General features: G+C 48.0%; 1 protein-coding gene across 1 annotated transcript in view; it reads left to right on the top strand.

Moving 5' to 3' along the window:
• The first annotated feature begins 2264 nt into the window (after positions 1-2264).
• EIF2B5 (eukaryotic translation initiation factor 2B subunit epsilon) overlaps positions 2265-15823 on the top strand; it is a 44930-nt gene continuing 31371 nt past the window's right edge. The window contains exons 1-3 of the mRNA XM_058188027.1: positions 2265-2460; positions 12151-12275; positions 14488-14673. Coding sequence (XP_058044010.1) covers positions 2305-2460; positions 12151-12275; positions 14488-14673 — 467 coding nt within the window. The 5' untranslated portion in view covers positions 2265-2304. The remainder of the gene's footprint in view (positions 2461-12150; positions 12276-14487; positions 14674-15823) is intronic.

The following is a 15823-nucleotide window of genomic DNA, read 5'->3' as shown; positions in this document are numbered from 1 at the left end:
ACAAAGAGCCATGTTTTTTACAACTCTTTGGGAACAAATTAAAGCAGTCCAAATACAGAATAACCGAATTGGAGGGAACTGTCGTGTCCCACTCCTCCGCTGACGACCGGGTCAGGGAAATCCGAATCAGGCGTGCCTCTGCAGCTCTGCCAAAGTCCTAGCAAAGTTCTCAAGGCAGGCAGGAGACCAGAAAGTGACTTCAGCAAGATAAGGTAGACTTTGCCTGACTCAGAGAATGCCAGAAAGCAGATCCTTTATATAGGCCATGGGGTATGGCTCCATGACTCAGCACTTATCCAGGCCTGCCCCTCCCTTCCTTCTGTCGCCGCCGCCTATCAATTCTTCTGAAGCGAGGATCTCTCCAGTCTGCAGCTGTTGGTAATTGACCTTCCTCAGGCTCACATGCTGTGGGGGAGGGGGAGGGGTATAGTTGCTCCGTTTGCCTGGGCATAGAGCCAGAGCTGGGGGCTGGAGGTACTTCTTCCTCCTCAGCCTGTCTGGGCATGGAGCCAGGGCTGGGGCCGGGAGGCATACTAGGACATTCCTCAGCGTTCGGAAACAGATAAGATGGGCCCGGCTGCGGTGAAAGCGGGCGAGACACAACAGGAACCTTGGAGGTTTTCTAGTCCAACTCCCTGCCCAAGCAGGAGACCTTATATTATTCTGGACAAATGTCTTCAGCGTTGGAACACCCACAAACTCGTTTCATTGACTGATTGTTCTCACTGTCAGGAAATGTGACCTTAGTTCTAGGTTAGTTCTAGGTTGAATCTCTACTGTGCCTTAGGTCTGTGATGGCGAAACTATGGCACGCGTGCCACAGGTGGCACGCATAGCCATATCAGTGGGCACGTGAGCTCAGCCAGCTGATTTTCAGAACTTCTGGGCCCACCAGAAGTAGGGAAACAGGCTGTTTCCTGCCTCTGGAGGGCCTCGGGGTGGTGGTGGTGGGGAAGGCCCATTTTTCTCTCTCACCTGGCTCCAGAGCCTCCCCAGGAGTCTGGAGAGGGCAAAAACGGCCTTCCCCACCCCCCACCGCCCAGAAGTCCTCCGGAGGCCGAAAACAGCCCGTTTGCCAACTTCCAGTCCCACCACACACATATACTTTGGCACTCGGTGCTGAAAAGTTTTGCCAGCACTGCCTTAGGTGTTGTGTTTGTAGACACAAATCTTATCAGAAGCTTCATGACTTCTACCAATCTGCCTTCCATTGAGGACCTGTATACTGCGCGAGTCAAAAAGAGGGCTGTGAAAATATCTACAGACCCCTCACATCCTGGACAAATTGTTTCAACTCCTGCCCTCAAAATGACGCTATAGGGCACTGCACACCAGAACAACTAGACACAAGAACAGTTTTTTCCCGAATGCCATCACTCTGCTAAACAACTAATTCCCACAACTGTCAAACTATTTACTAAGACTGTATTACTATTATTCTTCTCATCCTTCCTAGTACCCATCTTCTTCCCACTCATGACTATAACCATGTTGCTTGTATCTTTACAATTTATTTTGTTTTATTTGTTTCCTAATACAATTTGATTGCTTGTTAGTAACCTTTGACTATCACTAAGTGCTGTATCTTATGATTCTTGATGAATATATTTTTTCTTTTATGTACAGGGAGAGCGTATGCACCAAAGACAAATACCTTGGGTGTCCAATCACACTTGGCCAATAAAAAAATTTCCCTCCTAAAATTCAAATACATTACAATAGGGGAGCGAGGGTTTGAAATCAGGATTGGTAACCTCCAACAAAATTTGCCCCAATTTCAGGAATCTCCAGGTGAGTGCCATTTAGAACAGGGGTCTCCAACCTTGGTCCCTTTAAGACGCGTGGACTTCAACTCCCAGAGTTCCTCAGCCAGCTTTGCTGGCTGAGGAACTCTGGGAGTTGAAGTCCACGCGTCTTAAAGGGACCAAGATTGGAGACCCCTGTTTCTACAGGATGAAGTCCACAGGTTTTAAAAGTTGCCCAAGGTTGGAGACTACCGGCTCTTGAAGACAATAAAGATTAGTGTATATTTAAAACGACAATAAAGTTATCCTAAGTTCTTTTCTTTTTTTTTGCTTAAAATGTTATTCATTTTAACTTTTGACAACTGCAGTCCCTTCTAGGAGGCCCCGCTCCTCCCCCCCCGCTCTCCCCCACATCGCGTTCGCATTCGGCGGCCGCGTTTGTCTTCCGGGAGACCTTTTGTCCCCTGCGAGGCACCGTCTCTTTTCCCCTGATCAACGGGTTTCTTCCGGAAACGGAAGAGGCGGGTCCCCAGAGCGTGGGGTGGGAGCGCGAGCCAGCATGGCGGCCCGCGGTCCTGCCGGGAAGCGTGGCGCCGGGTCCGGGGTCTCGCGTGGGTCGGAGCCGCAAGAGGAGCCTCCGCCTCCGCTGCAGGCCGTCCTGGTGGCCGACAGCTTCAACCGCCGGTTCTTCCCCATTTCCAAGGACCGGCCGCGGGTGAGCGAGCGCCTCCCCTTCCTCCCTCGTGGCTCCGGAGTCACCCCCCCCACTTCGCTAGGTAGCCCTTGGAGGCTTCTTGCTCTGGACTTCGACTCCCATCATCCCCTGCCAAGCACGGCCCGGCGCAGTGGGTGGGGGAAATTGGTGGCCTCGCATCTGGAGGACTCCAGGTGTGGAGCCTTGATTTGGTGCTCCAAAGCCCAGCTTGCATTCAGCCACAGAGCTTCTGGTGGCCAGCCTGGACCAGGCTTCCTGGGGATGATGGGAGCTGTAGTCCAACCTATTTGGAGGGCAACAGCTTGACAGATCTGGATATTTTTATTTTCTGCCATTCAGCCACAGAGCTTCTGGTGGCCAGGATGATGGGAGCTGTAGTCCAACCTGTTTGGAAGGCAACAGCTTGACAGATCTGGATATATTTATTTTTTGCCATTCAGTCACAGAGCTTCTTGTGGCCAGCCTGGACCAGGCTTCCTGGGGATGATGGGAGCTGTAGTCCAACCTATTTGGAGGGCAACAGCTTGACAGATCTGGATATTTTTATTTTCTGCCATTCAGCCACAGAACTTCTGGTGGCCAGGATGATGGGAGCTGTAGTCCAACCTGTTTGGAGGGCAACAGCTTGACAGATCTGGATATTTTTATTTTCTGCCATTCAGTCACAGAGCTTCTTGTGGCCAGGATGATGGGAGCTGCAGTCCAACCTATTTGGAGGGAAACAGCTTGATAGATCTGGATATATTTATTTTCTGCCATTCAGCCACAGAGCTTCTCATGGCCAGCCAGGACCAGGATTTCTGAGGATGATGGGAGCTGTAGTCCAACCTATTTGGAGAGCAACAGCTTGACAGATTTGGATATTTTTATTTTTCAGTTCGTTCTTGTCCTTGTCATGCATTCTGGCACTCATCAAAGGTTATACAAAGTAACAGGTTTGGAAGAGATCTTGGAGGTCTTCTAGTTCAATCCCCTTTGCTTAAGCAGGAAGACCCTCTACCATTTCATATTATATTGAATTCAAACCCAAAGTAGTCAGATAACTTGTGCTCATCTTACAGAAGCGGTGACCTTAGTATTATGACAAGTCAGAGAGCACCAAGGACCACACAGTTCAGTCCTGAGCTACAGAGATTCTCTTCTAGTTTATGTAATGAGAGCAAACCACACTCCCTTTTAGCACTGATGATGTTACCTAGTTTGGTAATGAAACGTCTGTAAATTAAAAAAAACCCCAACCAAACTAGGAGAGCACAAAGTTCAATCCTAAACTACCGATATTTCCTTCTATCAATTTAATAAAGATTTTAACACTGTATGTCTAAGCTAAAGCTTGAAAAACCTTTATTTGATTCAGCCGGGCAACTCTCGGTCCCAATTACATCTCTACTGAATGAAATGTCATTTTTATAGTTCCTATGGATTTTCTTGCAAATGTCTATGCTTTTGATAACTGCCTGTCAGTTTACGCCGGACTCCATTTGTCTGATTGTGCGGCAGGAAGCCAACTGCTAAAGCAGCAATGCATTCTTTTGTGTGCATGGAAAAGGATAGCTGGTTTGCTTGACTAGGTGTGACACTGCTAAATTCTGTGGCAATAAGCCATCATATGGTTTGACTTTGGCATCTTGTATAGACCTAGCCTTTATTTAATAAACGCCCCGATTAAAATATGGCTTCGAATGCCAATTCATTGTAGTGGTTATTGGCACTAGGATAGAAATAAGGAGGGCATGAATTCTGGTTTCTGCCTCAGGCACAAAATCAGCTGGGTGACTTTTGAGTAGTTGCTGTATCTCAAATCAGGCAGTTGTCAATAGTCAAGACTGAAGGTAGAAAAAAAGGATTTAGCTGGTTAATGTCTATGGAGATTCTCAGTCATCTAAGTCAGGGGTCTCCAATCTTGGCAACTTTAAGACTTGTGGTCTTCAACTCCCAGAACTCTGAGAGTTGAAGTCCACAAGTCTTAAAGTTGCTAAGGTTGGAGACCCTGATCTAGGTCATGGTTGTCCCAAAGGTGTTTACTTGGCAACTGGACTTTCTGGTTTTTCTTTGAAGACGTTTTGCTTCTAATCCAAGAAGCTTCTTCAGCTCTAGACTGGATGGTGGGGAATAGACATATCAACTCTTCATTCCCCACCATCCGGTCAGAGCTGAAGAAACTTCTTGGATGAGAAGCGAAACGTCTTCAGAGAAAAACCAGAAAGTCCAGTTGCCACTTGGAAAAAGCCCCTTTGGGATTTAGCTGGTTATTTGAATACAACCTATTCCAGTGATGACGAACCTTTTAGAGACCGAGGGCCCAAACTGCAACCCAAAACCCACTTATTTACCGCAATGAATAATGAATGAATAATTTAATTTCTATACCGCCCTTCTCCCAAAGGACTCGGGGCGGTTTACAGCCAGGTTAAAAAAACACAATAAAAAACATACAATATACAGCTAAAAACCGATTTTAAAAAACCTATTCAATTTGGCCCGTTAATTAAAATACATATTAAAACCATAAAAAACCCCGTTAAAATTACTAATAGTTTTTAATTTTATGCCAGTCCTGCACAGAAGAACAAATACGTCTTCAGCTCGCGGCGGAAGGTCCGGAGGTCAGGGAGGTGTCGAAGTCCTGGGGGAAGCTCATTCCAGAGGGTAGGTGCCCCCACAGAGAAGGCTCTCCCCCTGGGGGCCGCCAGCCGATATTGTTTGGCTGACGGCACCCTGAGGAGACCCTCCCTATGGGAGTGCACGGGTCGATGGGAGGCAAACGGTGGCAGCAGGCGGTCCCGTAAATACCCCGGTCCTAAGCCATGGAGCGCTTTAAAGGTGGTGACCAATACCTTGAATTGCACCCGGAAGACCACAGGCAGCCAGTGCAACTTGCGCAGGAGAGGAGCCACGAGTAGCAAAGTGCCAACATGGCAATTTAACCTGAATAATGAGGTTTTACTATCTAAAATAATGATTAAGGCAGAGTTCAGCTAAACGTTCTAAGAAAAACGTGATAAATGCACTTTTATGCCCCTTCATTTTTTTTCTGCTTTTGAAATATTACGTTTAGCAACAATAAAAAAGAAAAACTTTTGTAATATCATTTCTCTTCCCCTCCCTCCCTCTTTCCCTCCCTCCCTCTCTCTTTCCCTCCCTCTCTCTCTCTCTCCCCCTGCGGGAGAAACGCGATGGAGCTGGGCTGGGGCGTGCCCATAGAGAGCTCTCTGATGCCATCTCTGGCACGCGTGCCCATAGGTTCGCCACCCCTGCTATATATCATTTCAGACAAGTGACTATCCTGCCTCTTCTTAATTAGACCTCTTCTTCCGACATAGCAGTTTTTCTGATTCTTAACCAGCAGACTTTCCTATGAAATACCAATAAATACAGCAGCTTGGGTAGAAGGCATGGCACCTTTGAAGTTGTTCCTATATAGGGAAATGAATATATCCATTTAGGAGTAATTTTAGTCTGCATTACTGCCAGCAAATAAAACTGGCTTTTCTAGATTGTCTTTTGCAGCAACCAGCTCATCCTGCACAGAATTAATTGCTGATTATACATTCCTGCCCAACGACTAGTGTTAAAAACATCCAATTAACACCAAACATCTATTATTATAAGTTTTCAAAGGCTCCAGAGAAGCTTTCGTGGTAAGAAAAGAATTTGGCCTGCTCTTAAGCAGTCTTCCTGGGAATTTTAAAAGTTTGCTGTCTCAAGGAAATATATCACAATGATTGTTTCTGTGAAGTTGTTATTCCCATCATTTTAGTTCCTAGATACATTTTCTCTTGTATCAGTGAATATTCCACGATACCAAAATTCTTGCTGCTAAGCAAGACAGTTGTTAAGTGAGTTTTTGGGCCATTTTACGACCTTCCTTCCCATATGTCTATGGAGATTCTCAGTCATCCAGGTCGTGGTCCCAAAGGTGCTTTTTTCAAGAGGCAACTGGACTTTCTGGTTTTTCTTTGAAGACATTTCGCTTCTCATCCAAGAAGCTTTGTTATGTCCTCCTCGCCTCCGTCTGAACGATGGCTTAATTAGCCGGCTCTTATAAGCTCTGGCAGCAAAAGAGCCAGTGTCTGCCAAGAGCCCTCGTTAGCTGCCAAGACGCTGGTGAGTCACAATCTTCAGCTCTAGTCAATCAGTGGATTTGCCTGTTACAAAGAGACACAGCAGCTCTTGCTGCCTTTTATATCCTGTGGGGTATGGCTCCATGACTCAGCACTTCCTAGGCCTGCCCCTCCCCAGCTTCTGTTGTTCCCACCTCTCCTGCCTATGAAACCTAGGGTCCAGCCAGGCCTGATTGCCATCAGCTGCGTCTGAAGGGTGGCCTGGGGGTGGGGAAGAGTCAGGGGACGGAGGCCTCGTTATCTCTTTCACCTGGCCTGCTTCTGGCTCCTGGAGCTGAGCCAGGGAGGCCGGTGCTTCTGTGGTAAGTCTTGACGGCCCTTCCCCCTCACTGTCCAAGTCACTTTCTGGCAGGAGGCCCGGCTCCAAGGCACTTTCGGGCATAGGGCCAGGTTCGGGGGCGGGAGCCACAACAAGCTTCTTCAGCTCTGACCAGATGGTGGGGGAATGAAAGGTTTTCTTCCTACTGTTGCTAAGTGAAATCACTGCACTTAGTAACACTGTTGTTAAGTGAACCTGATTTCCCAGGGCGGTTCACAGCCAGATAAAACATGCAAATAATACAGGTAAAACAACAATTAAAAACTTATTAATTAGGCCGAATTAAAAATATCACTAGAATAAAATAATATAAAACCCCATTAAAACTAAATTTAAAACTAAAACCCTAGGCTAGCTCATGCAAATAAATAGATGTGTCTTAAGCTCACAAGGAAGCTCGAGGTCAGGAAGTTGACGAAGCCCTAGGGGAAGCTCTTTCCAGGGGGTGGGAGCCCCCACAGAGAAAGCCCTTCCTCTGGGTGTCGCCAGTCGGCACTGCCTGGCGGACGGCACCCTAAGGAGTCCCTCTCTGTGAGAGCGTATGGGTATGTCTGTCCATTTGCGTTTGTCCCTATCTATGTGTGTGTTTCTTTCCCCCTGGGTTCTGCAAACTCTGGGAGTTGAAGTCCATAAGTATTAAAAGAGCCAAGTTTGTGGACCCCTGCCCTATCCAAGCACCGAAGCATCTTTAAATGACAATGTTGTGGCAGCTGTTGTTATATTCATCCCAAAGAGAATGTGGAATTTTTTTCCTTTCTCACCGCAAGAGAAAAGGATCGGTTTATAAGAAGCTGTGTCTCATCAGACGGCAACACCCCGGCTGCAATCCTGTCTGTGCTTGGAAGCTGAATTGGGTTCGGCTCCCTTGTGAAATGGAGGTAATGACAGAAGAAATGGAGGTAGTGACAGATTTTTTTTCCTGGGCTCCAAGATCACCGCAGATGGGGACTGCAGCCAAGGAATTAAAAGACGCTTGCTCCTGGGGAGGAAAGCTATGGCAAATCTAGACAGCGTACTAAAAAGCAGAGACATCACCCTGCCAACAAAAGTGCGTATAGTCAAGGCTATGGTTTTCCCAGTTGCAATGTATGGCTGTGAAGGTTGGACCATAAGAAAGGCTGAGCGCCAAAGAATGGAGGCCTTTGAACTCTGGTGCTGGAGAAGACTCCTGCGAGTCCCTTGGAATGCAAGGTGAACAAAAAAGTCAGTCCTAGAGGAGATCAACCCTGACTGCTCTTTAGAAGGCCAGATCCTGAAGATGAAACTCAAATCCTTTGGCCACCTAATGAGAAGGAAGGACTCCCTGGAGAAGAGCCTAATGCTGGGAAAGATGGAGGGCAAAAGAAGAAGGGGACGACAGAGAAGAAGGTGGCTGGATGGAGTCACTGAAGCAGTCGGCGTGAGCTTAAATGGACTCCAGAAGATGGTAGAGGACAGGAAGGCCTGGAGGAATGTTGTCCATGGGGTCGCGATGGGTCGGACACGACTTCGCAATTAACAACAACCACCCTTGTGAAAGTTCACGAGAATTCCAGGGCTGTAGCCCAGACTGGAATGTCAAAAACAAGTGTCCGCGATGGCAGTGGCCAACTCCTCTCGTCCTGTTGCCAAAAAAACAAGTACACAAATGTCTCCAAGGACTCAGCAGGAGCTAAGGGCTACTGGATTGTCATTACCAGCCTGTCTGGCCTTAGAACCTTTTATGGCCAGATAGTTGAGGTTGTGGTTTCTGGATTGTCACCTGTTCAGAGTAAGGATGATCCTGTAATTTATTCATCTGGGTGGACTGATAAGCCCAAGTGTCGTGTCCCACTCCTCCTCTGACGGCCGGGTCTGAGAAGTCTGTATCAAGCGTGGCCACGAAGCCTCTGCAGCTTTGCCAAATTCCTGTCAGAGTTCTCAGGGCAGGCAGGAATCCAAGGTGTGACTTCAGCAACCAGATGAGATTTTGCCTGACTCAAGGAATGCCAAAAAGCAGATCCTTTATATAGGCCATGGGGTGTGGCTCCATGACTCAGCACTTATCCAGGCCTGCCCCTCCCTTCCTTTTGCTGACGTCGCCTCTCCATTCTCCGGAAGTGGGGATCTGTCCATGTTTTGTCAGCTGCCGGCAATTCTAGCTCGTGTCTGGCTTCTTGCTCACACGCTGTGGGGGGGAGGTTTATTTGCTCAGTCTGTCTGGGCATGGTGCCAGGGCTGGGGGTTGGAGGCATGCCAGGCCATTCTTCTTCACTATTAGTCTCTGGCTCAGATAACAGGAGATGGGAGGGGCCTGGCTGCGGAGAGGGGGGCGGGCGAGGCACAACACCAAGTGTTGCTCCTAGATATATTCCATCAGAAGCATCGTCGTACGATTCTTATCACAAAATTACAGTAAGAGAAATGGGAATTGTTGTAACAGGGAAGTGTTACCGGACTGAACTTTGAAAACGGATTTAGGCCAGCTCGTGTTTATTAGGAGTGTGTCGGGATGCTGGCTTGCCAAGTTGGAACTTGGCCTCAGTCAGACCCGGCTGTCGTGTCCCACTCCTCCGCTGACGGCCGGGTCGGGGAAGTCCGTATCAGGCGTGCCTCTGCAGCTCTGCCAAAGTCCTAGCAAAGTTCTCAAGGCAGGCAGGAGACCAGGAGGTGACTTCAGCAATCCATGGTAGACTTTGCCTGACTCAGAGAATGCCAGAAAGCAGATCCTTTATATAGGCCATGGGGTGTGGCTCCATGACTCAGCACTTATCCAGGCCTGCCCCTCCCTTCCTTTTGCTGACGTCGCCTATGAATTCTCCGGAAGCGAGGATCTCTCCAGGCTCCAGCTGTTGGCAATTCACATTCCTCAGGCTCACATGCTGTTGGGGAGGGGGAGGGGTCTAGTTGCTCCGTTTGCCTGGGCATGGAGCCAGGGCTGGAGGCATGACAGGCCCTTCGTCTTGTTCGGCCTGTCTGGGCATGGTGCCAGGGCTGGGGCCTGGAGGCATGCCAGGACATTCCTCAGCAGGAGATAAGAGGGATCCGGCTGCGGGGAAAGCGAGCGAGACACAACACCGGCAGCGTTTTCCTTGATAATGACCTCCCTTGGCTTTTCATTGGCCTCTCCAGATCAGGATCCAGAAAAGTAGCAAGGGAGGGCTGGAGCAAAAACTTTATAAACTTCAGCTTGAGTCTGTCTGATCCTGCAACTGCCTAGTTGCCAGAATGCAGTTCTCTAGACAGGAGAGACAGGAGAGGCAGGAATCAATCAGTATTGAGGGTAGAACTGGAAGGGTCCTTGGAGGTCTTCTAGTCCAACCCCTGCACAAGCAGGAGACCCTATACCAGCGGTTCTCAACCTGTGGGTCGCAACCCTGTTGGGGGTCGAATAACGATTTGCCAGGGGTTGCCTAAGACCATCAGAAATATGGGAGGTATACTTGTGAGTCGAAGAATCGCGCTCCAGTGGTTGACTCCACAAGCCAGCTGCAGGCTCTTCAAATTGCTAGCCGAATTCGGCTTCAGGCGCGATGAATTAAAAAAGAGAGAAATCTTTGCTCTGATGTCTCTCTCTCAAGCCAGCTGCAATCACTCCCAATCGCTAGCCTAATCTGGCTTCAGGCGCCATAAACTTAATAGGGGAGGAGTCTCTGCTTTAATGTCTCCGTCCTCAAGGCAATCCTCAAGGCTAGCCAAGACGGCTTCAGGCGCGATAAATTCAAAAAAACAGTTTGCCGCTTTCCCCCTCTTCTGCGGCTGCTGAGGCACGCTGAGATCGCTGCCTAAAAAAAAATAATTTTACGGTTGGGGTCGCCACATCGTGGGGAATTGTATTAAAGGGGTCGCAGCACTATAAAGGTTGAGAACCACTGATCTAGACCATTTCAAACAAGTGGCTGTCCAGTTTTTTCTGGAAGACCTCCAGTGAGGGAGCACCCACAACTTCTCAAAGCAAGCTGTTCCATCCATCCTTCCATTCATCCATTATATATCTTATTTATTTATCTCAGAATCGGGGACCTTGGAGGTCTTCTAGTTCACCCCCTTTTCAAGCAAGAGACCCTATACCATTTCAGTCAGGTGGTTGTCCAGTCCTCCTTCCTTCCTTCCTTCCTTCCCTCCCTCCCTCCCTCCTTCTTTCCTCCCTTCCAACCCGCTCCCTCCCTCTCTCTCTCCTCCTTCCTTCCCCGCTCCCTCCCTCCCTCCTTCCTTTCTTCCTCCCTCCCTCCTCCTTCCTCTCCCCCTCCCTCCCTCCTTCCTTCCTCCTCCTTCTTTCCTCCTTCTTCCTTCCTCCTCCTCCTTCCTTCCTCTCCTCCCTCCCTCCTCCTTTCCTCCTCCCTCCTCCTTCCTTTCCCCTCCCTCCTCCTCCTTTCCTCCTCCCTCCCTCCCTCCCTCCTTCCTTTCCCCCTCCCTCCTTTCTTCCTCCCTTCCTCCTCCTTTCCTCCCTCTTCCTTCCTCCGTCCTCCTTCCTTTCCCCTTCCCTCCCTCCCTCCTTTCTTCCTCCCTCCTCCCTCCTCCTTCCTCCCTCCTTCCTCCCTCCTCCTTCCTTTCCCTCCCTCCCTCCTTCCTTCCTCCCTCCCTCCTCCTCTCCTCCCTCTTCCTTCCTCCCTCCTCCTTCCTTTCCCCCTCCCTCCTTCCCTCCCTCCCTCCTCCTTCCTTTCCCCCTCCCTCCTTTCCTCCTCCCTCCCTCTTTCCTCCCTCCCTCCTTCTTTCCTCCCTCCTTCCTTCCTCCCTCCCTCCCTCCCTCCCTTCCTTCCTTATATCTTATTTATCTCTCATAGAATCACAAGGTTGGAGGGACCTTCTGACAATGAGCAACGTCAATGGGGAAGCCAGAGGCATTTTAACGACGGTGCTACCAAGTTAACAAGCGCAGTGATCCGCTTAACAACTGGAACAAGAAAGGTCGTAAAATGGACCAAAACTCACGTTACAGCTGTCTCACTCAGCAACAGAGGTTTTGGGCTCAATTGTGGGCGTACGTCGAGGACGAGCTGTACAATGGTATCTTTCAAGTGCTTCGGACCTTAACATCAGCCCCAGGAGCACTGCAAACAGCAACTTCCTAAACATCTGGAAGGCTACCAGTTCTATTTCTGGTTTAAGGCAGTTCCCTGGTTTCTAATACTTCCCCCCCCCCCCATGCTTCCTATTTTTAAAAAGGCCACCCATGTTTAATGACTACTGTATCTGCTTGTTATTCTATTAGAAGGACTCTTAACTCTAAGCAGAACTGCAGATTATCGTGTGGCTGTTTTTCTGGCTGACTTTTCTTTGCTTCCCTAGGCTTTGATTCCTCTGGCAAATGTGGCCATGATAGAATATACCCTGGAATTCCTCACTGCGACCGGGGTGGAAGAAACCTTCGTCTTCTGCTGCTGGAAATCGGCAGAGATCAAGGAGCATTTACAGTAAGAGCAGGCGTTTTCTTGGCCTCTCCCAACAAGGAGCCTTTTTTTTTTTTAGTAATAGCTCAGGCTGTTAGAAGCCTGTTATTACGGGTTTTAAATTGGGTTTTATTTTTTATATATTTTTTAATTATTGGGCTTTTAGAATAAGTTTTTTAATATTGTTTTTATGCTGTATTTATGTGTTTTTAAGTGCCTGTTAACCGCCCTGAGTCCCTCGGGAGATAGGGCGGTATACAAATATGATTAAATAAATAAATAAATAAATAAATAAATAAATTAGAACACAGCAGCCTGCAATTACTGCAGGTTCAAGCCCGGCCCAAGGTTGACTCAGCCTTCCATCCTTTATAAGGTAGGTAAAATGAGGACCCAGATTGTTGGGGGGGCAATAAGTTGACTTTGTAAAATATACAAATAGAATGAGACTATTGCCTTATACACTGTAAGCCGCCCTGAGTCTTCGGAGAAGGGCGGGATATAAATGTAAATTTAAAAAAAAGGAGCCTTTTCCCTTGGCCTTTCGTCTCTCGGAGTTTGAGGTGGCCGAGGACGGACGGGTGGCAGTTTTCAGATAGCTGTAACCAAGTGATACCGATAAAAGAGAATATTTGTAGCTCTGGATTGAAATGAAGGGTCCCTGGTGCTCTCTGAGCTTGGTGGTTTTCTTGAAAACGTTTCATTGCCCAAACTAGGTAACATCATCAGTGCTGGAAGGAGGGAGAGAAGGAAGGAAGGAAGGAAGAAAGAAGAGGTGGGGGAGGAGGAAGAGGACTGTGAGGCTCTTGGTACTCTCTGATCTTGAGTGTTTTCTTGCAGGCCTTTCATGACCCAACTAGGGAACATCATCAGTGCTGGAAGGGAGTGGGGTTTGTGGCATAGAGGAGGAGGAGGGAGAGGAAGAAGAAGAGGAGGAAGAAGACTTTGGGGTCCTTGCTGCTCTCTGAGCTTGTTTTCTTGCAGACCTTTCATGACCCAACTAGAGAACATCATCCGTGCTAGTCTAGGTTTGGGTAACGAAAGAAAAAAGGGCCTCTGGTGGCTCAGACTGCTAAGACAGTCTGTTATTAACAGCAGCTGCTTGCAATTACTGCAGGTTCAAGTCCCACCAGGCCCAAGGTTGACTCAGCCTTCCATCCTTTATAAGGTAGGTAAAATGAGGACCCAGATTGTTGGGGGCAATAAGTTGACTTTGTGTATATAATATACAAATGGATGAAGACTATTGCTTGACATAGTGTAAGCCGCCCTGAGTCTTCGGAGAAGGGCGGGATATAAATGCAAATTAAAAGGGGCCTCTGTGGCTCAGACTGCTAAGACAGTCTGTTATTAACACAGCTGCTTGCAATTACTGCAGGTTCAAGCCCCACCAGGCCCAAGGTTGACTCAGCCTTCCATCCTTTATAAGGTAGGTAAAATGAGGACCCAGATTGTTGGGGGCAATAAGTTGACTTAGTGTATATAATATACAAATGGATGAAGACTATTGCTTGACATAGTGTAAGCCGCCCTGAGTCTTCGGAGAAGGGCGGGATATAAATGCAAATAAAAAAAACAACAACCAAGCTCAGAGACAACCAAGGACCCCTCGTAACCAATTACACAATTTTGGCCACGACTGTGTATACTCAGCTGACCCAAAAGCCAACAAGTCATTTTTCAGTGCATTTCCTGTTTGCAGAGGTTCTCATTCTGTTGTTTATTTATTTTTATTTATTTATTATTTAGATTTTTATACCGCCCTTCTCCCGAAGGACTCAGGGCGGTGTACAGCCAGATTAAAAAACAGTACAATATACAAATTAAAACAAAATTAAAATAACATATTCTATAAATGGCCGAAAATTTAAAACCGTCAAATTTGACCCATAAAATTCATAAAAATACCCCAATTAAAATTACTAAAATTCAAAAAGTTTAAAAAATTAAGCCAGTCCCGCTTGGATAAACAAGTGCGTTTTCAATTCACGGCGAAAGGTCCGAAGGTCAGGTAATTGACGCAAACCAGGGGGAAGTTTGTTCCAAAGAGTAGGAGCTCCAACAGAGAAGGCCCTACCCCTGGGGGCCGCCAGCCGACATTGTTTGGCGGACGGCACCCTGGGAAGACCCTCTCTGTGTGAGCGTACGGGTCGGTGGGAGGCATAAGGTAACAGCAGGCGGTCCTGTAAGTAAGTTTCTGTCTCTTGATTTCCCTCCACTCTCTCTCCCTCCCCAGGAACTCTAAATGGTGCAGCCCATCATCGCCCAACGTTGTGCGATTTGTCATCTCGGACCTCTATCGTTCCCTCGGCGATATCTTGCGTGATGTTGATGCCAAGTCTCTTGTTCGTTCTGACTTTATCCTCGTCTCGGGAGACGTGGTCTCCAATATTAATATTTCCGCAGCTTTACAGGAACACAGGTGGGTGTTCAGGAGAAAGGCACCGGTAGTCCTCGACTTACGGCCGCACTGGAGCCCAAAATTTATGTCGCCGAGCGAGACAGTTTGTTATGTATTGCCCCATTTTACAGCCTTCCTTGCCACAGTCGTTAAGCGAATCACTGCAGCTGTCAGGTTAGTAACAGGATTTGTTGAGTGGATCTGACTTTGCGTAGAATGTGGCAAAGGGGGAAATCGCATGAAATTCAGGTGCTTGGCAATCAACCCATTTATGACGTCATAAATAGGTGTCAATTGCCCAGCTGCAGCCGTCATAAATAGGAGTCAATTGCCAAGTGTCAATCATGTGACATATGATTTCAATCATGTGACGCATGATTTCAATCATGTGACACATGATTTCAGTCATGTGACGCATGATTTCAATCGTGAGCATGAGATGCCTAATTGTCAAGGTTCCAGAAAAACCTCTTCTGCATAAAAAAAACTCAGAAGCCATTGTTTTTCAGAGTTCTTTACTAGCATGAGGAAACTGGCACACGATGAGTGAAATTCCAAAACTGAACTTCCGGATTCTTTTCCCAGTTATACAAACCCCAAGAGCCCCACCCCCCTGACCCCTTTGATGGTCACATGGTCCCACGTTCTCCCAGTTCATTTGAATATCTTCTCGCCACTCTTCCTGCAGATGTGAACACCATCCGACCTTGACCGCTTGAAGAATGTTACCATACCCCTCAGCCCCCCTTCTTCCCCTCAGGGGAAAAATGTGGCAGCGTCTTGAACCCTAAAGTCTAGTATGGTTTCCAGGCCTGACAATAATGGCCGTAGGTGTGAAAAATGGTCATAAGTCAGGTGTGTTTTTTTTGGTGCCATTGTAACTTTGAATGGTCACTAAATGAACTGTTGCAAGTCGAGGACTACCTGTATGCTTAGAAGGGTTTTGTTAGAGCAGACCAGATTTCTGTTTTTAATAGACCAGTTGTTGTGCCTCGCCCGCCTCCCTCTCCGCAGCCGGGCCCCTCCCATCTCCTGTTATCTGAGCCAGAGACTGATAGTGAAGAAGAATGGCCTGGCATGCCTCCAACCCCCAGCCCTGGCACCATTCCCGGACAGACTGAGCAAGAAGCCAGCCACGAGCTAGAATTACCGGCAGCTGAGCAGGAGGACA

This window comes from Ahaetulla prasina, chromosome 6 (genome assembly GCF_028640845.1).
Source record: "Ahaetulla prasina isolate Xishuangbanna chromosome 6, ASM2864084v1, whole genome shotgun sequence".
Classification (NCBI taxonomy): domain Eukaryota; kingdom Metazoa; phylum Chordata; class Lepidosauria; order Squamata; family Colubridae; genus Ahaetulla; species Ahaetulla prasina.
Note: the sequence above shows the minus strand (reverse complement) of the source record. Positions and strands in the feature narration are given on the sequence as shown.